The 24,845-nt window shown below is 43.2% G+C and overlaps 1 protein-coding gene across 1 annotated transcript; it reads left to right on the top strand.

The window, feature by feature from the left end:
* Positions 1-837: 837 nt before the first annotated feature.
* Positions 838-23,660, top strand: EXOSC7 (exosome component 7). Its single transcript, XM_054991796.1, has 8 exons — positions 838-916; positions 2,481-2,582; positions 3,754-3,848; positions 12,222-12,387; positions 13,757-13,827; positions 17,460-17,580; positions 20,429-20,584; positions 23,435-23,660. The coding sequence occupies exons 1-8, from the start codon at positions 860-862 to the stop codon at positions 23,537-23,539; spliced, it is 873 nt and encodes a 290-aa protein (XP_054847771.1). The 5' UTR covers positions 838-859; the 3' UTR covers positions 23,540-23,660.
* The last annotated feature ends 1,185 nt before the right edge of the window (positions 23,661-24,845 follow it).

A 24,845-nucleotide genomic window follows, 5' to 3' on the forward strand; every position in this document is an offset into this window, starting at 1 on the left:
CAAAGTAAGACTGCAATCCTGGGAATGAATCCCTTTTGAGCTCATGGAAATTTACTTCTGAGTAAACACAGACAGGCACAGCCCCATTCGTGGCAATTCTATGAATCCACCTGATTCAATTTAGTGAGGACTTTTGAACTAGTATTAAGGATCAGTTTCTAATCAATTCCTTTTTGATCAAAGAGAAATTTGAAGAGGAGCGGTAGAAACGGAGGTTCTGCAAAATCTCAGAATTCGTTCTGTAGATGCTGAGGCAGGGCCTTCCTATTTTCCTGTTTGAGGACCACTCTGAGGTGTATAACACAATGAGGCGTAGAACACAAAACAGGGGCTGAAGGGTACCGAAGGGCACCCTGAGTTCGCTTCAACGAGACATGAAAGCGAAATCCTGCTTTTAAAAAGGGGTGGGGCGAGATCAAAAGGTATCAGGGGTTATACCTAAAAACATGAGCTTTGGAAAAAGAAAATTCCCCACTCCATAACAACCCTATTCTGAACTAAGCAGCAGAGAGGCTGCCCCAAACTGCCAGGAGCGCCATGCCGCTCTTCTTTTCCTCTAGATCCAGCGGCCGCACTCCTCTCCGGCAGAAAGAGCCGCGCTGGTTCTGCAAAGCAGGAGATTCCCCAGCAGCCCAGAACGTCCCTCGCCTCCCGCCAATGACGTATCAGCTGAGAAGGCGCGAAGACGCATCGCCCACGCGCCCGCCAGGCGGGCGAAGAGAGGAGGCGCTGGAAGGAAGCGAGTGACGCAATTAGGACGCGCCGCAGAAAAGGGAGGGGCGGAGCTCCTCGCCATTGTTTAGGCTTCTGTCTCTGACGTCACCGGCGCTTGGGCGGGGCGGGACTTGCCTCGGTCGTCATGGCGTCTGTGGTGCTGAGCGAAGCGGAGAAAGTGTACATCATGCATGGCGTCCAGGTAGACGGTCGCGGGGGAGGCAGGACTGTTCGGAAGGCGCTTTGAAATGGCTGCTGCTTCTTGGGTTGCGCTCCTTGGAAGCAGCTTGGAATCTGAGCCAGGGATCAACTGCGGGATCCCTCCCAAGCCCAATAGGGTTGTCAGTCTCCTGGAATAACAACCAATCTCCAGGCCACAGAGATCAGATCTCCTGGAGAAAATGGCAGCTTTAAAGGGTAGACTGCATAGCATTATACCCAACCTTGGTCCCTTCCACCCCACCCTTCACTGCCAGATCTTCAGGAATTTCTCAACCTGCAGTTGGCAGCCTTAATACCCAATCATATAGAAAGCACGGTTCCTTTGCAACCAGAGCTGGCTCGCACAGGCATGCTCTTTTCCTTTCTGATTTTGGTTACGGGGTCGGGCCGTGATTCAGCACTGCTGGTTTGACCCCCACTACTGCCACGAGTTCTGCAGGTGGCCTCAGATAAAACACTCTTCTGAGCCCCAGCTGTATTGTGGGTATCATAATAACCCTGACTTTGTTCACCTCTCTGAATGGGGCACTATGTCTAGAAGAGCAGTATATCAGCACAGATGTTGTTATTGTGCTGACTTGCATGTGCGTTTTAATTACTGCAGAGCTACAGTGCTAGAAACACCTTTTGAGATTGGCTCATGTCATTTAAGATGCAGTGCTTCTCTCCCTGGTGAAAGTTATCATATTCAGCTACAAGTGACCGAGAAATGTGTGTGTGTGTGTGTAAGCAACTCTGAATAATTCAAGGGGAAATAAAACTGCCAGGACGAGTGCCATGCTGGAGCTCCAGTATTTCGAGAGAGCTAAGCAATTGATAAACCTTGCCCTGGAATGTATGGACGGGGGTGTGCTGTTCCTGGGAATACTTGCAGTTATTCTGTTATTGTCTTCCTCACTAGTAATACAGTGAACAGAAATTCAGAAGGTGATGCTTTTTACATCAATGCATAGTCTTAAAAAAAGAAGGTTGCTTGGTCTAATGTCTGCACTTGTGAATCTGTTAAAGATATTTGAGCTCTAAATTGTGCTAACCTCAGTTCACAGAATGCTGTGATATCAAGAGAGCACAATCCCCACCCCTTTATTTTTTGGTATCATGTGTCCTCATGACTGTTTTACCACCCTTTAATTTGGCTTTGCCCATGCCACATTCTCGCTGTCCCACTCCCAAGAGCTACTTTGTTATTGACCTTGCTGCTGGAACCCTGACAATAGTCTACCATGAAGGAAAGAGGGTGAAGAAGGTTAAGTTTTTCAGAGCAAAGGAAGAAAAGTCACTTGCTTCTTTTCCACTTGTCAAGCCACTGTAAAAGCACAGAAAGGCAGCGATGTCATGGGGAAACAGTGAAACTCCAGATTGCTATATTCATTGCACATCTTGCTAGTCGCTGTTACATTATCTGTGCTTCAATCAGTAAAAGTGGGGCATTGACAAACTAGGCATTTTGCGAACTGGGTAATTGGTATGCTCTGCAGGCTAAACTTAGTAAATCATGCCTAGATAATATACGAACGTAATCATTGCGATAATTTTTGTTTTAGGAGGATCTTCGAGTTGATGGACGTAGCTGTGAAGATTACAGATGTGCTGAAGTGGAAACAGATGTTGTATCTAACACAAGTGGTTCTGCTCGAGTAAAACTTGTAAGTATGCCTGTCACAGGCCATTGCTAATGGAAGCTGGTAGTTTCCCTTGGAAGAGCAAATGTTTGTCTTTAAAATGTTAAAAATTGACTGACGGCCTTTGCTGCTATTATGTCATGGATGTTCATGTTCTAACTGCTTTGGAATGAAGGAGCATTTAAGCAAAAGAACTAAGACAACGTGTGATCTTTGAAGGAAGTGAAGGTTCAGAGCATGTGGAAGAAAAAGAAGTAGGCTTTGGTAAGGAAGGGACTGAGATGTATGAAGATGAATGTGAAGAAGACTGAAGGGATAGTAGATGCAAGCATAGGACACAAAAGGTTGTGGGGTATGAGGGAAGCAAACAGTACCTGCGAAAGAAGGCCTGGGAGAGACTGAGCTGCTGCCAAGTAGCTGGAGCTAGAAGTAGGAGTGCTTTGAAAGAGCACAAAATTGCAGGAGTCAAAAAGGTGAGCTGCAGGATAGCCTCACACAGGCTTCTGGAGGACTATGGGCTGTTGGCCAGGAGGAAACTGCAGAGTTAAGGGCCTGCTGGGCAAAATAGTCAAGGGTTAAGCAATGCCAAAGAAGATACAGTACGAGTGAAAGAGGAGAGCTGACTTGCATGTATTCACTTGCTCTACCTGACCAAATTTCTGGTGACAGCTCTCTGCTGAAAACATAATAGTAAAAAGAAGTGTCAATTGTGTGTGTGTATCTGAAAAAGAAATGAGTGTGCGCATTAGCGTTTCAGATGTGGAAGTTCTCCACAGTAGACCCTGTGCAAGCAAGCCTTGTGCAAGTGTAGAGTAAACCCTCTGCAAGTGAAACTTGCTATTAACTTACAATGTATTATTTATCGAGTGCTGTGTGGACTCAAGGTGCAGCAGAAACTGCTCAAAAGCCCTACAACTGTAGTAGGTTGCTAAGCTGAACAGCAGAGAGTTACGATGTTAATATTCTAGTCCACCGAACATAAGCAGTTAATTGACAGTGCTTACCTGTATAAGTTTGTACAGCATCATGATATTGGTTGGTCTGCTGTTTCTGTGCTTTGAAAGGGCTTCAAAAGTTTCATGTTATCTTTTGAAAGCGTTGGATTTTTTTTAAAGAAGGAAGAATACAGGAGAATGTATATTGATGTGTTCAAATGACTGGAAAATATTTCTAGCTGAGTTCTGTTTTTTAACAGGGACACACGGATATCCTAGTTGGAGTAAAAGCTGAAATGGGAACTCCCAAGCTGGATAAACCAAATGAAGGCTCCTTGGAATTTTTTGTGGATTGGTTAGTAAAACTACCTATATTGGGGTGGATCCAACTGTCCTTCAAATAGCCTTCCCCCAACTTAAGCAGCTCTTCCTCCAATGGAAGAGCCACTTAATTTGGAGGTAGGCTTTTGAGATTGAAGGAAGGCTTCAAATTTGAGCCCAAGGCAAGGTGAGGGTTAAATTTTTATGTAGACTTTGCTCAGTGGAGTGGTAGGATAGGGGTAGGATCCACTAGCAGTGTTTAAGCAGTGGCAGAACTCTGTACTGCGTGTGGTTTTTAAAAAAATAAAACTAGATCTTTATTCCAGCTCTTTTAGGAAAAGTTGGATTCTGTAGTCTGTGTTAATTTTGCAAATTTCTATGCATTTGCTTATTTTATATCTGGATTTGGGGATCTGAAACAATGAGCAATCAAAGTTACTCAGTGAGCTAATTTTCCTTCCCCTATTTGTGGCCCTTTGCTCATAACTAGCATACTGTCTTTTCCTTCCTCTGTCTCCCCATCACAGATCTTGGAGAGCCTTTTTAGGCTATCTGCTCCTTCTGCTCTTTCTTAGTTACTTGTGTTCTTTGCTGAAGGGGGGCGGTTCTGATTATTTCTCTTCAGTGATGTGACAAAACCATTTGCCCCACTTCGAAAGTAATGAGAGCTATAGTCAACCTTTTACTGGAATTTGCATCCTCGCAAATTGATTCTTTCCTTCCCCTCCAAATCCTAGGCGGTGGCATTCAAAGTAGAATAACTTTTTCCCACTTTTGTCCGACCTTATCTTCGTAGCTGTGATCTTTTCACTTTTGCTCAAGATCACTTTGGGCAAGTGTTGCAGACAACTCGATGCCACCAACGACCCAGATTCTTATATAAAATCCAAGAGCTCCGGGATCATAGTCAGGCGCAAGTTGTTGCCCAGAATTGTTCCCTGAACTTCTCTCTCCCGGTGGTGTGCACTGCTTTCACGCATGCTGGATAATTCAGTCTCAATGCATTATAGCAAAAGTTTGCAACTGAGTTTTCCTGTTTCACAGGCAACAAATCCAGTTGCAAACGATTGCTATAGTGTGTTGAGAGTGAATTACCCAACTGTGAGTGAAAGCAGCCTTAAGAGAACGCTCTGCCACTTCTTGCCTTAGCTCGTGTCTGTGCTTGATGCTCATTGAGGGAAGATGTGTGTATGGGGAGTGATCACCTATGGATTCTGTCTGAGGAATGTAGGGATTCTAGCCCTATAGCACTTCTCCCAGAGCTTTCTTATTCTTGCAGAATGCAATGGGAGGAGGGAGCCTTGGGTAATGCACTCCTTCATATAGCCCTGTTGTATTTCTTCCTAGTCAAGTGAGGAAGCCTTAGCACTGCATTTGGTCTTGGAACAACGCAGTCTAAACGTTTTTACATGTCCATGATCAGGCTACCACTAGATGGTGCTAATAAGATATTTGTGAGTATTCATGAAACTTCTTTGGCTTCACTATATTTATGGGAGATCTCAGTGATGTTTTTCCAAGTTTGCCAAAGAACTAGTTTTGTAATTGTAATCTTTGTCTTTGAAAAGTTTACATAAGGGGGAAAGTAAATCCTCTAGCTTCTGTTTTCTAAACTGTTGACCTTGTCAGCAATGAAGAATAAACTAGGTAGAGGCTTGTGACACCTTAAGAACTAACAGTGTATGCTGCAATAAATCTTGCGCAGGCTCAGATCCACAACAATTCGGGCTACAATAAGTCTGTTAGTCTTTCAGGTGCCAGAAATTTCTTTAATGCTATAACAGATCTCTAGAATTGGAGATGAGGATCTTGTGAGACAGTTTCATAGTTCTGTGCCGGGAAGGCAAGGAGCTTGTTCAGCTGTGGAGGACGAAGAGATCAGGTACCAAGAGCTTGCAGGTTGACACTGATTTACTTCTTAAGTGTAATTAATGTAACTTTCTTGAATTATGTGGAGGATCAAGTAATGTTAGAATATAAAACATCGTGTTGGTTACTTAAAAATCCATTTTATGTGTAATAAAATGTCTTTCATTTGCACTATTTCATAGTCATTGGCAGAGCCGTTGCGTGGTTTTGGATGTCGGGATATACACCAAAAAAAATCCAGGAAATATGGATCCAGATTTCAGAGATCCCAAAAAATCCAGGAAAGATTCTCTGAGCTGGTTCAGATAGATTAGAGAATCCCAGATTTATCAGTCTGTTTTTCTGATGGGGAAACCAGTCCAGGGGCTATCTGTGTGTGAGGGGGGTCATTTTTAAATGAAACTCTGCCACATTTGCAGGGAACCTACTTCTAACCGTACTCTCAAGGCTCTCCAAGTTTCGGGAGTATTGGACCCCAGGGCCCAGTTCTGTGGGCCCCTGAACAGGGTGCCCCCAGCCACTCTCCATTGTTTCCTGTGGAGGAAATTTTTCCCAGCTGGCTGTCAGGAAAAAGTCACAGGGGCAAGGCTGCCACTGGCCAAAGGCACACTCCGAAATGCAAGCTGAACCCAGAGAAAGCCCAACAGAACCAAACTGACACACTCAACCCCACTACCCAAGTGCCCCCTGAGCAAGCTGCCCACAGCCACTCTGCAGTGTTTCCCATGGTGGGAAAAAGTCAAAGCTGGCTCTCAGGCTAAAACAGACAGGGGCAAGGCTGCCAGTAGCTAGAGGCACACTCCCAAATGCAAGCTCAACAGAGAAAGCTCAGTGGAACCAAACTGAAGCAAGGGAATGGATTCCCCCAGAACCAAAGTGAAGTAAAGGGACCAGTACATCTCACCAGAGAATCATCAATTCCGCCACAACTAAACGGAAGCAAGGGAATGCCCCCCCCCCCCCGGGCCAAAATGAAGCAAAAAGACCAACTTCAAACAAGAGAATCATGTCAAAACGGAATCCCACCCAAACCAAAGTAAATCAAGAGACACTGTTGCAGCTTAGCCCAACTGACCCAGTATCACTCACAGAAGCCAGGCAGACAAGAAGAGCTACTGCATGGATTGACCGCTCACTCCCCCTTCCCCTCTTGGAAACAACACAGGGAAAATAGCCAGGGAAAATAGCCAGCCAAGAGGCTGAAGTTGCGATTCCCAGAGCTACCTGAATTAACCCAGATTTATTCAGGGTCCCAGATCAGATCCGAAATTTTCTAATTTGATCCAAGAAAGCTGAATTTATTCAGATCAGCTAAAATCCAGTTTTCTTCCAAACACTGTATCCAGATCCAAACCCTTACTTGGATGTTCATAAACAGCAATTGAAAATACCTTAATTTATGGGTGGTGAGGGGATTGTAGGTGATCTTTCCCATGCCCTCCTTGCAATAAAAAAATCACAAACAAGGATGTCTTGTTCATGCCAAGGACTCACTTTGGAATTTAATGTGTGTGTTTGCTGAATGCAAACTGTAATCTGTTTACTTAATATCCCAGGGTGTGATTGTAAGCACATGATCTAGCAACCTTTCTGAAGCTGAGTATCTCAGGGTGTCATCAGTGCCACAGTGGGAGACCGCCTGAGAACTCACTAGCATATAAAAATCGTAAATTAAGTAGCTGGTGCAAGTTGAGTTAGGCAGGTGCAGTAGGATTTCAGCAGCCAAACCATTGTATTTACATTCCTAATCCTGGTCTTCAAATCCTTAAATGAACATGCCCCTGCTTACTTGAGATTATCACGGATAGAGGTCAGTGACAAAATTCTTCATGTGCCAAGAGAAAGTTGTGGAGGCCACCAGAGGGCTAAGTGTGCAGCAGTGCGATGGGCCACAGTAACCTGAGGCCCTCTGCCCCTCCCACATGTGTATGCTGCGTCCTGTCTGTCCAGTATAATTTTATACTGCCTTTGCTCTAGGGAGTTCAGGGCAGCTTATGTGGTCCTCAGTTCCCTTGTTCTATCCTCCCAACAACCCTGTGAAGTAGGTTAGGCTGAGATGGTGTGGCTGGCCTAAAGTTAACCCACAGTGCAACAGGTTTACTCCAGTCTTGAGTCCCTTGAAATGAGTAAGCTTAGACTGGAGTCACTGTGCCTGGGATACCAGTGCTCATGAGCTTTGTAGTAGAGTAGGAACTTGAACCCAGGTCTCTTAGATCTGTCTCCCTTTAAACTGGACACATTACACTGGATCCTAAGCCTTGTGGTTATGCTTTCCTTGGGATAAGCATGAAGCCTGCTGGCTGAGTGTGTGCCTCTCAGTGCCTGAAGGAGGAGCAGAGGTTGGGAAGCTGAGCTTCCTGGAAGTAGGGGTGGCAGAAAGGAGACAGTAGCCTGGGGTAGCCTAGGGCTACCTTCTGTTCAGAAATGGCAGCCTGTAGTGGGGAAGCCCTCACCTAGCTGATGGGTCTTGATGATGATAACAACAACATTCGATTTATATACTGCCCTTATAATAATAATAAGTCACTCATTTCAGGACAACTTAATGCCCACTCAGAGCGGTTTACAAAGTATGCCATTATTATCCCCACAACAAAACACCCTGTGAGGTGGGTGGGGCTGAGAGAGCTCTAGAGAACTGCGACTCGCCCAAGGTCACCCAGCTGGCTTCAAGTGGAGGAGTGGGGAATCAAACCCGGCTCTCCAGATTAGAGTCCCTTGCTCTTAACCACTACACCAAAGTAGCTCTCAAGTGAGCAGGAAGGGGAGCGAGCAGGGAGGGGTATGCTGGCCCAGTCCATTCTCTCCTCCCCTTCATATGATGCTCTAAACCTCTGCATTTTGCTCTACATTTTATTTGTTTTCACTGTTTATTTAGCTTATTTATAGCTTGTCCTTCTCACTAAAACTCAAGGCTGATTACAGAGTAAAGAAAGAAGAAAACTGTAATACAGGGCATCCAATATATGATGCAGTAGGATTAGGAGTACAAAACTGAATGGCTTTGTGGAGAGCCAACTGCCCAGGCTGGGACAGTATGAGCAGTGCAGCATGTGGGATTGCAAAGATAAAGGCAGTGGCCTTCTCTCCTATTCTTCCTGAAATTTCTGCACGTTTTGCTGAGGGAGCCTTGCTGACCTCCTCAGGCAAGCTGTTCCACAAGGTGGAAGCCACTGCAGTTTTGTCTGTGATTTCTTTTTTTCTTCAAAAGAGGTTCCGTTAACATCGCCTAAAGAATAAGGGTATATATTTTGATGTCCAGTCTGTCATATAGATATTTCTGTTGTTTTGCTTAGGATAAATGCATATAAACAAATTTTGTGAACTTATTCCACCCAGAGGCCACGCAAAGCATGTCTAGACAGCTTCTTCCATTTATGCTGTGCAGAGCAATAGCACTTCGGTTGTACTACAGAATATTCATAGCTCTTCACGTACATAAATCACGCTGTGCCATATGCTGCTTTGTTTTGTAAATGGAAGGTAATCCTGTAACAAAGCTCAAAAATGTGGAAGCCCAAAAGAGGCACGCTTAGTGCATTGCTATGAGAACCATAAATCTGAATTCCTTTAATTGAGCACAACTCAGATCTCGGCCTTTATTGATTTAGAAATGTTGGCTTAGTTTGATGTTTATACAAATGGACTATTAAACTCCACAGTGACTTGGAAATCTGGCTGGCTTATAATTACTCAGAGGCTAAAAGGGGACAGTGCAGGTAAATTAGATCCTTGTTAAGCTCTTTTCTCTGTGTGCTCTGGCCCCTGAAAACCCACTTTCTGAGTTGAACCACAAGCAAGTGGTCAAAGTGCTAACACTGTTTAACTGTGCACTTACGTTAAAAAGTTTTCTAGAGAGAAAGAGCACATATAGAAAAGAGTCTAACAAGGATCTAATTTACCTGCACTGTGTTATGGTTCCCACTCTTATTTCTATATTGCTATGATGTTCAGTTGTATATTTGGAGGAAGTTGGGCAACACAGACGCTGACAAAGGCTCGCTGTGTTGCTGTGCTGAAAGATCAGTTCTTCACATGAGATATGCTTCCTGCTGTGTAGAGAGGAGTCCCAAACTGTAGTGAGAGGCTGCTGTGGAAAGAAACTGCAAGGGAGGTATCAGGAGTTGAGCATGCAGAAGACATCGAGCCATTCATGGATATAAACTACCTTTTCATATTTTACATGTGTGTGCACACAAACGGTACCGGACAAAATGTGATGCTGGCTTGAAACGGGGATATCATGACAGTTCTGAAACAAATGGCACATTCCTGAACACTGCCTTGGTCCCGGACGAATGGAAACTGATTGTAGTGCCTTTGCAGAGAGGAAAAGGCACACTGCACATTCTCAGAGACACTCACTGCTATGACTTCATACTGTGTGGCATCAGATTAAGTTGCACACCAGTCAGCCAACTGCTGCTTTGTATTCTTGTCACTGTCAGTGAAGGCATCTTATGAAAGACAGAGCTGTGCCTTCAGTTTATGAGGATTCGTACCAGTTAACTGCTTGACTCTCCCCTCCCCTTTCCCACTCCTTCCAGTTATATGGGCTGGTTGTACACTTTGACACCTGCATTGTTGGCTTATTTTAATTGCACATCGTAGCTAATAATTATGTCTTCATATTGCAACAACTGGTTTTTTCCCCTGTTGTTCAGAACACCTGTCTTGTATGCACATATTTCGCAGCCTGAGGTAAAATCAGCCAAGTTTGCCTGCGCTTTTTCTGAAGTGGATATGTGGCTAAGCTGAACAGGTGAAACATCAGTGTGTTTCTCCCCCTTCTGGGATTTGGCAGATTCATATAGAATAAACGTTGTTTTTAACACACAAACCGGTCATGTGATGTATGTAGACATACATTTTGAACCACTGCTTACCCAGTATTTTAATTTTCCATCTCCCAGCCACACACTCAGGTCACTAACAACAGGTATAGCAAACCAGAGGGCAAAGGCATGTTGAAATGCTATCATTTAGCAGGTTAGCCTGTTGATGAAAATGCAGTTTCCTTGACCAGGGAATTATCATAGTGGGCCTTTTAAAAAAAACTGTTTTTTAAAGAACTTGATCTACCCATGCGACACTGTGAGAAGGCAATAAGGTGGCAGAGTGCTGAGGTTATAGGATGACTGCAGCATTAGATTGCTGGGACAGGAAGACATTTTTCAAAGTCCCTTCACATTAATAACTCCCAATGAGTGGGGAAATAGTGCAACATGGGATGGGCTAGGCTAGAATCTTATCTTTTGAACATGATAACTTTTGCAGGGAGTTTTTTCCTGGGGGTCATTAAGAATGTGGCCTTTGCCCCCCAGCGGCAGCCTGAAGCAGTCCTCATTCCCCCTCGGAAGTCTAGTTTAAACAGACAGAATCAGAGGCTCTTTACTTCATCTTCAACAAACCCTCTGAGGAGTGATCTCTGCTGGCTCTAGAGAGCTGAAACTACGCTTCCTGGCTAACATTGCTTCTCTCTTCACTTGAGCGTTCTCATGTAAGAGGTGTCGTGTGGAGAGACTGTAAGTCTGTTAAGTCAGTGGGCTTAGGAGGGTATAACGCGGCTTAGCATGGCACTGCATGTAATGAACTGATTAAAAGCTTAACCAAGGTTCTTCATTTGGGGGACGGCCCTACGTTTCGGTCGTCTATCCTAGGGCAGTGAAGTCTTCCATCCGAGAGTGCTGGTGTGGTTATGTGGGCAGTGACTTAGAAGACGGCATTGCATGTGTTGTCCACATGTGCCCCTTCCTTGCTGCTGGCATCAGCTTGCAGTGCTGCCTGCTTTGGACCCAGAGGCTTCCAGATCTGAGGCACACAGTGCTTGGGATCACATCCTGTGTAGAAGAGGAGCGAGGGGAGAATTAAGAGGGTGTCACAACACTTGGCTCCCCGTACCGTGCATCTGATAGCTCTCAGGCCCAAGCAATGACGGCACAGCTGATGGTCTTCAGGAGCAGGCTTATGCCTGCAAGTGATGTGTCTCCTGCACAGATGCGTTGAAACAGAAATGCTGCTCAGGGTTCCGCCCTCTCCTTTTGAAATGCTCTTTTTCTTAATTAGACTCCACGCTGAGTGGTACTTGCTGAAGATTGAGTCACTTTTGGCACAGAACTATGCAATGCAGCAGCGACCCATTAAGAACAGGCCTATTAGACTTGTTTTTCTTTTCTCACCCTCTGCATTTGTCTCCTTAATTTGACATCTGTCTCAGGCAGCATTGCTAGCCTTGTGAAATTCATTGTTAATCTTAACCTGAATCCAGACCGCACCAACTATGCTGTCTCCATCAAATTAATGTATCTGATAGTCAGAAGAGTGTAATTCAGAGCAGGAGTTAAGATTCCCACCTTTGTGTCCCACGCCCTTTTTTTGGCTTGGCTTTAGATTGCTTTGACTTCAGTTTACTTTTCTGATGTGATATATTCATGTCTCTTTAAAGCCTGTTGTAAGATTGAATTGTACCTCAAGTCCTTCAGATTTCAAAATGAAGAGTACTTTGCTTTCTTTGTTGTTTTTTTGTCATTCTTTTCAGTTCAGCAAATGCCACTCCTGAATTTGAAGGCCGGGGTGGAGAGGAGCTCGGCACAGAAATAGCAAACACCCTGTACAGAATATTTAACAATGAAAGCAGCATAGATCTGAAGTTGCTTTGTATTAATCCCAGAGAGCATTGTTGGGTGCTTTATGTAGATGTCTTGGTAAGTAAAAGAACTCTCATTTTGATTAAATTAGAACTCCAGGAACTCTTCAAGGTATTGATGGGCTCAATATTAGTAAGCTTGATCCCATAAAAATCAGAGCACAAAATTTCAAGGTCAACAGATTGCTGGACATTATTTGTGCTGGGTTAAACTCTTTCCTCATGGATCCAAGTCTCCCTTTAAAGTTTAGTTTGGGATTATGGAGTTCTGGGTTCCATCTGAGGTCTGATAAACCATTTGCACAGGGCTTCTGTTTTCTTATTCTAGAAGCATAATGGGTTGGATCCAGACTAATGTTTTGAATAATGAATGGCCTCCCCCTTCCCACTGACCTCCACAAAATTCTGCTGTGTGAGGGTGTGTGCATCAGGAAAGGGAAAACAATGGAAATTGCACTAGGCTGGATCCAGCCCAATATTATGTAGCTGAGATCTGAGAGTTGCCTTGAGGCCACAGAATTCAAGGAACCTAAGAGCAGCCGTGCTGGATAAGAGCAGGGCTTTTTTCTGGGAAAAGAGGTGGTGGAACTCAGTGGGTTGCCCTTGGAGAAAATGGTCACATGGCTGGTGGCCCCGCCCCCTGATCTCCAGACAGAGGGGAGTTTCATTGGTCACATGGCCGGTGGCCCCGCCCCCTGATCTCCAGACAGAGGGGAGTTTCGATTGCCCTCCGCACCGCTCGGCGCGGAGTGCAATCTCAACTCGCCTCTGTCTGGAGATCAGGGGGTGGGGCCACTGGCCATGTGACCATTTTCAAGAGGTTCCGGAACTCCGTTCCACCGCATTCCAGCTGAAAAAAAGCCCTGGATAAGAGCAATGATCCATCCAGGTGTCTCCAGAAGGTCTATAAACAGTGTCCAGAGGCTAAGCCTCCCCCTGTTGTTAACCCGTCTCAGTACTGATATTCATAGGGCTGCTGCTTCTGAACATGGAGGTTCCATTTAGCTAGTAGCCAAAAATAACTGCAGCATTGCTGAAAAGAAAAAGTTGGCAAGTTACGAGCTTGAGCTACAAGCCCAGAAACCCACCTGCTCATGCCAGCCATGGGCCTGCTTAACTAAATGGCTGCTTGCTTCTGTATCCATAATACCAAAGTACCTTGAAGCATTTAGATATGCCACTATACAAAAGTTGAGTATTATTAAAGTAGAAACTCATCAAAAGTGGTTTTATAGCACAGTTTTCCGGATATTTTTGTTGACAGTGCTGACTTTGTTTTTAAAACATCGTTCATGATCTGAAGGTTTGTATGCAGAAGGTTGTTTCAGGAAAAGTAGTTCCAGGGTTTGGTATTCAAAGGTTCTAAGAATGTTACAACTGAAGGACTGTTTGTATGTCATACTAACAAATTTTACTGTTTGTTTCAGTTACTGGAATGTGGTGGCAACTTGTTTGATGCTATATCTCTTGCAGTGAAAGCTGCACTGTTTAATACCAGGTAATTTGTAATTGTCAAGATTTAAAGCTTTGAATTGAGAACTAATTTTTTCCCTGGGCAGGTATTTTCTTTGACAGAGGCTTGAAAGACTGATAACATTTCTGATGAGTATGACGCCATGCTCAAATTTCTCTTTCAAATGTAAAAGTCCGCTCTGAATTCTGTGAAAGATTAAGTATGCTTCTCCCTCTCTAACTAAGCCCAAGTGAACGAGACCGCGCTCGGAATAAAGAAGCAGCACTTGTTTCCTTGGGAGCTCAATCTTAGTGTCATTTGGAACCATTCACAATCTTAGTTTACCATCTGGAGTCTGTGGTGTGGGGAGCCTTGGCCCAAAAGTGTTCACTGCTGTTGACTGTTAACCAGTATTGCTAGTACTTGATCAGTGAGGTTTTCCACACAGGGTCCCCCCCCCCCATTGGTTCTGGCCCCATACTGCATTTATCACAATTTCCTCACACTTTTTTGCCATTAGTTTTCAGTTCGGATTTTTTGATTCCCCCCCCCTCATTTTTTTCTGACTTTTTTGAGACCATTTCCCCCCCTATCTTTTTATGGAATCTGAATTTGAGTCAATTTTCCCCTCATGCACAATGTTTCTTTTGATTTTGCTTTCACCTACTTCCAACTCACTTTTTGATGATTGGACTATCATTGCCAAACCACTCCTTCCCCCGCCTTCCTTTCTCCCCTCCTGGATTTATTTTGAGCATTCTTAAAAATCAATTTCATATTGATATACTGCCATTATAACAATAGGTGCAGCAAGTTCTCTGATCTCCCAGCTTTCATTTAAAAAGAAAAAGTAAGTCTCTAGCCCCTTCCATTGTGAAGAGATGCCTTTTTCCTTATGTCTCTGCAAAGGAAGGGGCTAGAGACTTACTTTTTAAAAAAACGAAGGCTGGGAATTCAGGGAACCTGCTGCATCTATTATTACAATGGTATGCCAATATAACAATATGACACTGCCAATTTTAAAAAATTGCAAAAGGCCTGGTGGCCCAGGAAAAGGCGAGGGTAGCACAGTGCAGTTTGAAAATCACATAACCACGCTACTCCAGGCTCTGTCCCAACAGAGGTCAGTTTACCCTTGTGCTGCCAGCTTCTGGCTTGGGTCAGCCTGGGTGGGGCTCTCCTGTTTGTTCTGTGAAGGGGAGGGGCGGTTACATATAGAGCTGCTCCCCTTTTAGGCTTCGCTATGCAAAGATTGGCAGTGTGTTAATTTTTTATCTTTTTTAAAGAAGCCCTTATATCAATACAGCAATATAAGCAAGCACCCAAAACAAGTGGGGGGTGCTGTGACATCACTGATAATGCCACCAATGATTACAGCACCCTTGTTTGAAAATCCAGATATTTAAGGCATATGAGGAAGAAAATAAACCAACTCCCCAGCTGTAAAAATACAGAGGGTGGCAGACTTGCAAGAAGAACCATACCCAAACCAATGTTAATGCTTGTGGATTGACCGCTAAGAAAAGCAGGAATAAGTCAAGCGTGTGGAAAAGCCCAGTGTTCGCTCGTACTTTTCATCCTTGGCCCATGGGGTTGCTTTCAAACTCATTCCCCAAAGAAGCTGAAATAGGGTATGTGTGGATGAATCAGCCCTTATGTTTTTTAAATTAATTATTTTAGTAATTTAATAATATCTTATTTGCCTTGTATGCCCCTTCTTCAAACAAGCTACAAATAACACCTTGTCGTTACTCAGTAATATACCATACAAGAAATATTCAAGGTTACCATTTTCACCAAGTGTTGTGTTCAGATGTAATATTAAAAAGATACTGTCATCAGTTTCGAAGCACTTTTGCATACATTATTCTGTAATCCTTCCAATCGTTATAATCATGCCCATATGGCAAATGGTATGTTGAAAGTGATAGACTTGTTTAAGATCGCTTAGTTTCTGACAGAGGTGAGATTTGAACAAGGAACTTCATGACTTGCAGTTCAGTCTTTTAGGCTGTAAATCCTGAGAACACTTTTCGGAGAGTAAGGCCCATTGAATAACATGGGACTTACTTCTAAGTAGATGTTCTTAGGATTGCTTCCTTGGCTGTTCCGCTGCACCATCAGTTTGGTTCAATACAGTATTTTGTTAGCTGTTTTTCTGCATACCCAGACTGTGCTTGGTCAGTTTCAGCATTGTTACTGTATTCCCGATGAGTCTGTACCAGTCATCTGTGGAGGATGATTCTGAATCCAGTAATTGTCTCAGTTTGAGAAAGATACGTATAAAGGGATTAACAATGCAGACCAAACCAATGCACACCCTTCTAAATCTGTGGAAGCCAGTGGGCGTAAAAGGGTGTGACTGAGATTTTCACTGTAACACGGGGGAGCTGTGACTCTTGGTTTCTGCCTCCAGCCCTGCATTAGAGATGCTGTAACTTTATTGGGCTTCCCAGCTTTGCCAAGTAGCCGAGTTGAAAACGTCTTGTGTCTGTTTTCCACTATATTATATAAAACTTACATAGTACTTTGCCAGACAGTTTTTATGAATGCCATACAAAACAGTTCTAGGCTGTTTACTTGAAAAGGCTTTGGCTTTGGAATGAACCTGATCTATGCTTGGAATGTGCCTCATTTTTTCCTCCTACAGATGGGGATGCTGTTGTAAGTTGCTTGCTGATGCAGCTTCATTTGAGAAGTTTAGATAAGGGAAGCTAAATTTTTCCCAAAGGTTTTGTAAAACAACTTCCTGTTTGGAAATGAACTATGTGTCTTTCTGGGTTTTTTAAAAAAAATCAGACTGCTGACCAACAGGGACAAAGAAATCTTCAGTTCTGACAAGCTAGAAATACACTACTACATTTAAATTATAAACTGCATGACTGTCAATTACTAAAAAGATCATAGGGAATTTTCATGGATAGAATGTAAAAAAAAGTATGAGCAATTGGATTCAGAGATTGGTTTACTATTTTCACAAGATGTCTGTATAATTAACATGCCAGAGATTGATACCATTGCTCTTAGAGCTGCAAGCAGCACATGTTATGTGGATAGACTGGAGACAGGGCTGTATGTTTCTGTTGTTTCCTTGATGTAAACTGGCTGGCCCCTGCCTGACTAACAAATGTACTGTAGTGGGGCCACTTGCAGAAGTTTATGGATCTCAGCATGGGGGGCGGAGATTTCTCAGGCATGCCAAAATGGATGAGTTTGTAAATTAACCACCTAAAGGGGAAAAGCCCTAAGAAACTGGCCAGAGGAGGGCTGAAAATGCTCCAGGAGTGTCTGAATGTTGAGAGCAGCTAAAAGTCAATGAAAAGAAGGAGAAAGTGAGTGGAGCAGGAGCTTGCTGAAGTTCGTTTGAGCTTATAGAAGCCAGAAGGAAATATTGGGGGGGGGGGAGTGGGATTTCCAAAACACCCCTCCCGTTTTTCATGCTGTTTCAGCTGTTGTGACAACGTAGTATGTTCTTGAATTGGGGATTTTAAAATCCACCCAGAAGTTCCAAACTAGAAAGTTTGTTTTTAAAGATGGCGAAATACAAAATTCTCATTTTAATTTCTTTTACTGTTTGTACTCTTTAAATCTTGATTTTCAGTATGATTTGGGGCAATTTCACATGATGAAATAGTCAGGAATGGCATCTTATTATACATTTACATCTTTTCTATTAGGATACCCAAAGTGCGTGTTTTGGAGGATGAAGGAGGACGGGAAATCGAACTTTCCGATGATCCCTTTGACTGTATTCGACTTAATGTGGATAATGTACCCTGCATCGTCACACTGAGCAAAGTAAGCTTTCAGCAGTTTCAGCCTGTTTTATCCCACCCTTCCTCCAAGGACCTCAAGGAAGAAGATATGATTCCCCCCCCCCACACACACACACTGGTCCTTACAACAACCCTGTGAAGTAGCTTATGGAGTACAACTAGCCCATTCGAGGGTGAGTGCTATTTGAATCCGCACCTTCCCAATTCTAATCTTGGCCTACTAACCACAGCTCTTCAAAGTGCTCATAGTGGTCTGAACATTTTAATACAAAAAGACTAAGCTGCCGTTATTTTGACTATCACAATCTTGAAGAATTCTCATGCGCTTATAAAAGACGTTGCTTTCCATGCTGTCAGTTTCAAGTATCTGCTTTTTAAAAATACTCTTCCTCTGTTGTAGAAATAGGACTTTACCCATTAACATATCAAAATATTACTGACCTGCAGTTCAGTAAGAATTTCCCAGCCTGAAGACATGAGGTACTGTAGAACCTCTTGCTTGTGAATACTTCCATTCATCTCAATAAGTCTTTTGTGAATGAACGGCTTGAAGATTCTGGAACAGAACTCCTTTCCCCATATTCTTCTTTTTTCCTTCCTTTGTGCCAAATCATATCTATGTTGCTTTTTTATATATTAAAAAATTGGCCTTTCTTTTTTCCCGGTCTCCTAAAAATGCTTTTGCGGAGCTTTGCTTTGAAGATGTTACTCTCTAAATGTTCTCACAAAGCTACCTTTGATGCAGGTTGCTGGGCCCTTTCAGATAAGTGGATGTTTTAAGTGGCTATTGCTTCCAGTTGTACATTAATCCCCTCAATGGTTCTTCTGCCTGAAAACATGAACAAGTGAAAGCTTGCAAAATGGCAAACACCATGATAAAACTGTCTCTGAACTGCAGGGAGAAGACTTCTTCATTGAATGCTGAACCATATAAAAATTTCTGGCAAATAGAAAACTAGTCAGGTTTGGTGTACTGGTTAAGAGCGCAGAACTCTAATCTGGAGAACCGGGTTTGATTCCCCACTCCTCCACTTGAAGCCAGCTGGGTGACCTTGGGTCAGTAACAGTTTCTAGGAGCTCCTTCAGCCCCACCCACCTCACAGGATGTTTTGTTGTGGGGATAATAATGACATACTTTGTAAACCGCTCTGAGTGGGCATTAAGTTGTCCTGAAGGGTGGTATATAAATCAACTGTTATTAGCACAACCTTTTCTATGGAAGGCTACCTCTCTATTTGAAGGGGTGTGAGTGGTCATCTATGCTTTTCCCCCACCCCTGTAGTCTGATATGATACATTCCAAGAACAGTTTATGAATGGATCAGATAGCATGTGGTCCTGGAAATAATTGATTTCATATGTTGAACTCTGTTTGCTCAGCAATGGCTGACACAACAGACAAAATAGTAACTGTAACATACTATGTTTAGGGTTGATTCAGATCCAGAATATCTTAGCCAGTTCTATGTAGTGGATAGAGTGTCACCCTAGGATCTGGGAGACCCAGGTTCGAATATCCACTCTGTCATGGCAGCTCACTGGGTGACCTTGGGCCAGTCACACACTCTCAGCCTAACCTACGTCAAGGGTTGTTGTGAGGATAAAATGGAGGAGAGGAGAACAATATAAGCTACTTTGATTCCTCATTGGGGAGGAAGGTGGGGTATAAATGAAGTAAATAAATAAGAATAAAAAATAAGTAAGTAATGGCCTTGGCGCAAAGGCCCACATATTGGGACAGTAGGTGTCTCCCTCCTCATGTAGAAGTATCCTTCTCTTGGTCTAGCATCTTTCTCCTGCTGCTCTTCCTAGAAGCCCAAGATAGAATATGTGGCTTCCCCCTCCTCCCTTTTAACCCCACAATAACCCATTGAGAGATATTAGACTATAGAGAGTGACTAGCCCCAGGTCACCCATGTAAGCTTCATGACTGAGTAGAGACTTGAATCCATCTCTCACTGGTTAGAGTGATCTGATACACTGGTTCTGATATATGCAGTTAAATTATGTACAATTCATCCGGTGGCTACTTTCCTTATGGGATGATTTATGCATACAGTGCACCTAGATCATACAGCTAAGGTTGGAATCTCATACCCAGTTGTGTGTGCTGAAGGTTGTTAACGGAGGGAAGCTTCATAAGGTAGAGGTTTCCGGGGGATGCGTTTACTAAGTGACTTCAGATTATCAAATGCCCTTTAAATTTAACAGGAAAGATAGCGTTCCAGACAAGTCACTGGTGATCTTGTTGCAGTGCATGGGTGGAGTGGTGAGATCATTCCTTGTTGTGCCTACCGTTTTGATAGCCACGTATGGGTGTAAGACTGGAACGGGGCATAAGTGCAGTAGATCCAGCACATTTGGGCATAAACAGTGCAATCAATATCCCACTTATAAAATTGCCCTCATTACTTGTTGGCTTCTGCATGCATATTCAAATGTTGATATCCACACATGGACATCCAGGGTAATGGAAGCTGGACAGGTGAGGCCAGTAGCCTGGAAAACATGATCTAATTGTCCCTCCATGTAGAGCGATAGCCTTTGGGAGAACGTTTGGTCTGAGCCATAGCCAGCCTGCATCGGAAATCCTGATACTGTGGAAGTGGTCTAATGCATATAAATCTAGGCATGGAGTTGCGGCCTTTGAGATGAGAAGACTGAGTTTCAGTGTTCACAACTGCCCTGTGCATTGTAATGGGTGATGTGGTTCTGCCTTGCCAGTGAGATCTACTAACAGAGCTACTTCTGATTAATAGGAAAATGTTTGCTCCGTCATATGTTTGCTCTGTATATATACCATAGCTCCCCTATGCAAACAGAGCAGCTTGATATAGTTCATTAAGATTTTGTTTTGCACTGGATTTACAGATTGGTCATAGGCACATAGTGGATGCCACCCTTCAGGAGGAGGCGTGCTCTTTGGCTAGTCTTCTCATTTCTGTGACCAGTAGAGGTGCCCTAACTTGTATGAAGAAAATGGGAAGAGGGAGTCTTGATCCAGAAAGTATATTCGAGATGATGGAGGTAAGCAAGAATCGTTTTAAGCCCAACTGTATTGTGAATTTTTAGCATCTTAGTAAGTGCACCAGAACAACTGAGCTGTCAGCCCACTTGATTTTAAAAAGTAACTTCCAAAAGAAGGTAGTAACTTTCTAGAATTGTGTGCATGCATACAGATTTTCGTCTTGTTTATACAATGAAAGGTAATTGCTATGACTTCAACCATTAACAAGTTTTGATTCCCATAGGGAAAACTTAGGATTATGGTTTTCTCTGGAAGGCTCCTGTTGGACATTCTTCTTCTTCTACAGTTGTGATGCAGTTAACTATTGTTGCTGGACTTTTTCTTGAGGAAAAGGACAATGTTTTTCTGAGTGGAGGTTCAAAGAGGATATTGAAAACACAGGGGAAATGACTGATAATAGTTTCATAATCCTTCTGTTACATTTTTCTGTTCTCTAATGTGTTGCCTCCAGTTCAGGAACTGTACTTTTGTTAGCCTTGGGGCAGACAATAAGTCCATCTAGGCCGTATCTGTTAAGAAACAGAAAAGACAGAATGTTACTTTGGGGGAGCAAATTGTGCTTTGGGCCAGACATTACAGAAAGAAATGTGTTCTCTAAAGCTTTCAAATGTTGTGCTTTTCTTATTCTACTCATGTTTTGTGTTCCACTACTTTTTATCTGCAGCATATACTCCCTGTTTCTCAAAACTTTGGACATATACAGAAGGTTTACTGGTAATTCCACGAAACCTAGCAACCAATTTTCATGCGATGTTAGAGTTCTCAGTGATAACCCATCCTACTTCTGCTGCTATTATGGAGGAGAGGAGACCATTTTCTTATCAAGGTGTCTTCCAATCAGAAAAATAGTAAAGAGTCCAGTAGCACCTTTAAGACGAAGAGAGCTGTTGTTTTTGAAAGATTATGCTACAATAAAGTTGGTTAGTCTTAAAGGTGCTTCTGGACTCTACTATTTTGCAACTGCAGACTAACACGGCTAACTCCTCTGGACCTATTCCAACCTGAAAGTTTATGAACTAGTGTCTAGGTTTGTGGTACAGTAAATACACAGGTATTGAGCCCCCAGATACATGGCTTCTCTTTATGCCTTCCTTTGGAAGGAGGAGGCATAAGATTCACTTTTCCTGGAGTCTCAACAACAACGAATGCAAACGGAACAAACCATACGGCAGTAGTATATGTGAAAGGGATCTTGGGGTAAGAGTGGACTGTAAACTAAATATGAGCAGTCAGTGTGATGCGGTGGCAAAAAAGGCTAATTCAATCTTGGGTTGTATCAAAGGGGTCATAGCGTCGAAATCGCAGGAGGTCATAGCCCCTCTCTATACTGCCTTGGTCAGGCCACACCTGGATTATTGTGTGCAGTTCTGGTGGCCTCACTTCAAAAAGGATGTGGACAAAATCGAGAGGGTGCAGAGGAGAGCGACAAGAACGATCAGGGGTCTGTAGACTGAGCCCTACGAGGAAAGACTGAGGGCCTTGGGAATGTTTAGTTTGGAGAAGAGGAGGTTGAGGGGGGACATGATTGCTCTCTTTAAATATTTGAAAGGCTGTCATTTGGAGGAGGGCAAGGAGCTGTTCCAGTTGGCAGCAGAGGGTAGGACCCGAAGCAATGGGCTTAAATTACATGCACAAAGGTACCGGCTGGATATTAGGAAAAACTTTTTCACGGTCAGAGTAGTTCAAAAGTGGAATCAGCTGCCTAGGGAGGTGGTGAGCTCCCCCTCACTGGCAGTTTTCAAGAAGAGGCTGGATGAATACTTGTCAGAGATGCTTTAGGCTGATCCTGCACTGGGCAGGGGGTTGGACTAGATGGTCTGTATGGCTCCTTCCAACTCTATGATTCTATGAAAAATAATCAAATCAATCTATAACTCAAACAATAAACCAAGCTGTCAGTCAAAATGTATATTAAATACAGTGAAGAACACAATATCAAATTTATTTAGGGAAGTATAGTTAAGACAGGTTAACTATACTTCCCTAAATAAGTTTGATATTGTGTTCTTCACTGTATTTAATATACATTTTGACTGACAGCTTGGTTTATTGTTTGAGTTATAGATTGATTTGATTATTTTTCCACGTACGATTTGTTCCGTTTGCATTGGTCTTTGTTTGCGTGGTGGAGGAGCCTCTGTGCATTATACTGGAGTCTCAACAAGGCATATTTTTCAGTCTCTGACAGTATGTGGGAATATCAAGCTGCCTTATGCGTCATATCCTTGGTCTTCCTGGCTCAGAACTAGCAATTCTGATTGGCAGCAGCTCTCCAGGTTGGCAGGGCAGGAAAGGATCTTTCCCATCACCTGCTTTATCTATATCTTTTACTTGGCGATATCAGGGAATTAACTTCAGATCTTTTTCAAGCAAATTATGTGCTCCCCTGTCAAGTCACAGTCCTTCCATTTACCATCTGATGCATTTTTAAGGGGCGCTATCAGCTTCAAACCTTGGATCTCCAGTGTGACTTCACTTGCTTTCTTTTGCAGTGGAGTAATACATTGGGGATCTGCAAATGCAGCGAAGCACATAAATGTCTTCTTTACTATGGGCTCATTCAAGTGTCTGTACAGACTGAATATAAATAAGCTCAGAAAGTGGTGGTTATCTGAATGGGGTTATTGTTGGCTGGGTAGGAACAAGACTATATGTAACTTTGGGGTTTGGTTACTTTTAGAAAAACGTGGTTTTAAACATGTTTTATTTTCCAGTATGTTGCGTATTAGCAGGGCTGTTTACCATGCCTGGTAGAGGCATTAACTGTCAGAGAGAAACATTTCTGTAGGGATTCTCTTCTTCCTGTTAAATCATCCTGCCTCACATTTGTTCTTTCATTTGTATTCCAGACAGGAAAGAGAGTAGGCAAGTTGCTGCACAGCTCTCTGCAAACTGTCTTAGATGAAGAAGAGAATCTTGGAACAGCGCGCAAAAAAGTTGGGTTCTTGGGATGAGCTCTGTTGTTGCGTCCAACTGAATGGAAATCCACTGAGGGTTTTAATTTGTGTGTGGGTTTTTTTTTACAAAAATGTATGTATAGTCTTTGAATAAAGGCAGAGAGATTTTTTTTCTTTATTTGTCACTGCAGTTTGTATTTAGAGAGTATCTAAGTACTAGTAACAAAACAGAAGAAAGTATTAAAGGGGGGATCTAAAAGAATGTACTGAATTATAAAGTGGTTTTATTCAGCTGGCTCCAACAGGGGGCGATCAACCTGTGGAAGTGAGTTTATAAATAGGTCTTCTCCCTTCATCCCCAGTGTCATGCTTATGTGGCTACTGTCAAGATTGTGATTGCTTGCAGAGTGCATTTAGATTTAGATTCTTAAAAGGTCAGGGGGCGGAGGAAATGCAACAATATAAATACAGACTTCTGCTGTGGTCTGGGGCTCCCTTCCCCTTTATCTAGCATTTTCTGCCCACCCCCTTAAGCAGTAAGTGCTTTTAGAGTTGACAGCGCTGATAATAATTTTATTTAAAACATTTCTATGCTGCCTTTCTACTTAAATAGGTTAACACCCAAGATGTTAAATCAGCACTTAAAATATAATATGCATATATCAGTATTTAAACAATTCAATAAAACATATAAACAACATAACCAGGGATGAAAGCCAATAACAGTTAGTAGGGGAACACCAAACCAAACCAAAAAGTCTTCACCCACTGGTGGAAGACCATGAATGAGGGAGACAGACGAATCTCCTTGGGGATGGAGTTCAAAGTTTCAGCACCACAACCGCGAAGGCCCTTTCTTGGGTTCCCACTAGAGATGGGCACGAACTGGTAAAATTCTGAACCGTGTGGTTCGTGGTTCGTCGCATTTCACGAACCATGAACTTTCATGAATTTGCCCCTGTTCACGAACCGGTTTGTTCAGTTTCTGAAAACATCACTTCCAGGTCAGCAGAAGGTCTGCAGAGAGCCCATCCCTCCCCCCGTTGCCTAGGAAACTGATTGATCAGCGCCGAGCTGTCTGCAGTGACAGCCAAAATATGAATCGAACTGGGGTAAAATTTGTCACGGTTCATGAGAAATGAGCTTCCATGAACCACTGGTTCATGAAGAACTTCAGTTCATATTTCGGTTTGCGCCCGCCTCTAGTTGCCACCCATCTAGCCTCCAATGGCAGGGGCGCTCAAAGCAGCAAGTCCAAAGATGACCAGACTAGATGGACAGATTCTTATGAAAGCAGGCAATCTTAAACTTACACGTGGTTGTTGTGGGTTTTCCGGGCTGTATTGCCGTGGTCTTGGCATTG

This window comes from Eublepharis macularius, chromosome 11 (genome assembly GCF_028583425.1).
Source record: "Eublepharis macularius isolate TG4126 chromosome 11, MPM_Emac_v1.0, whole genome shotgun sequence".
In the NCBI taxonomy this organism is placed as follows: domain Eukaryota; kingdom Metazoa; phylum Chordata; class Lepidosauria; order Squamata; family Eublepharidae; genus Eublepharis; species Eublepharis macularius.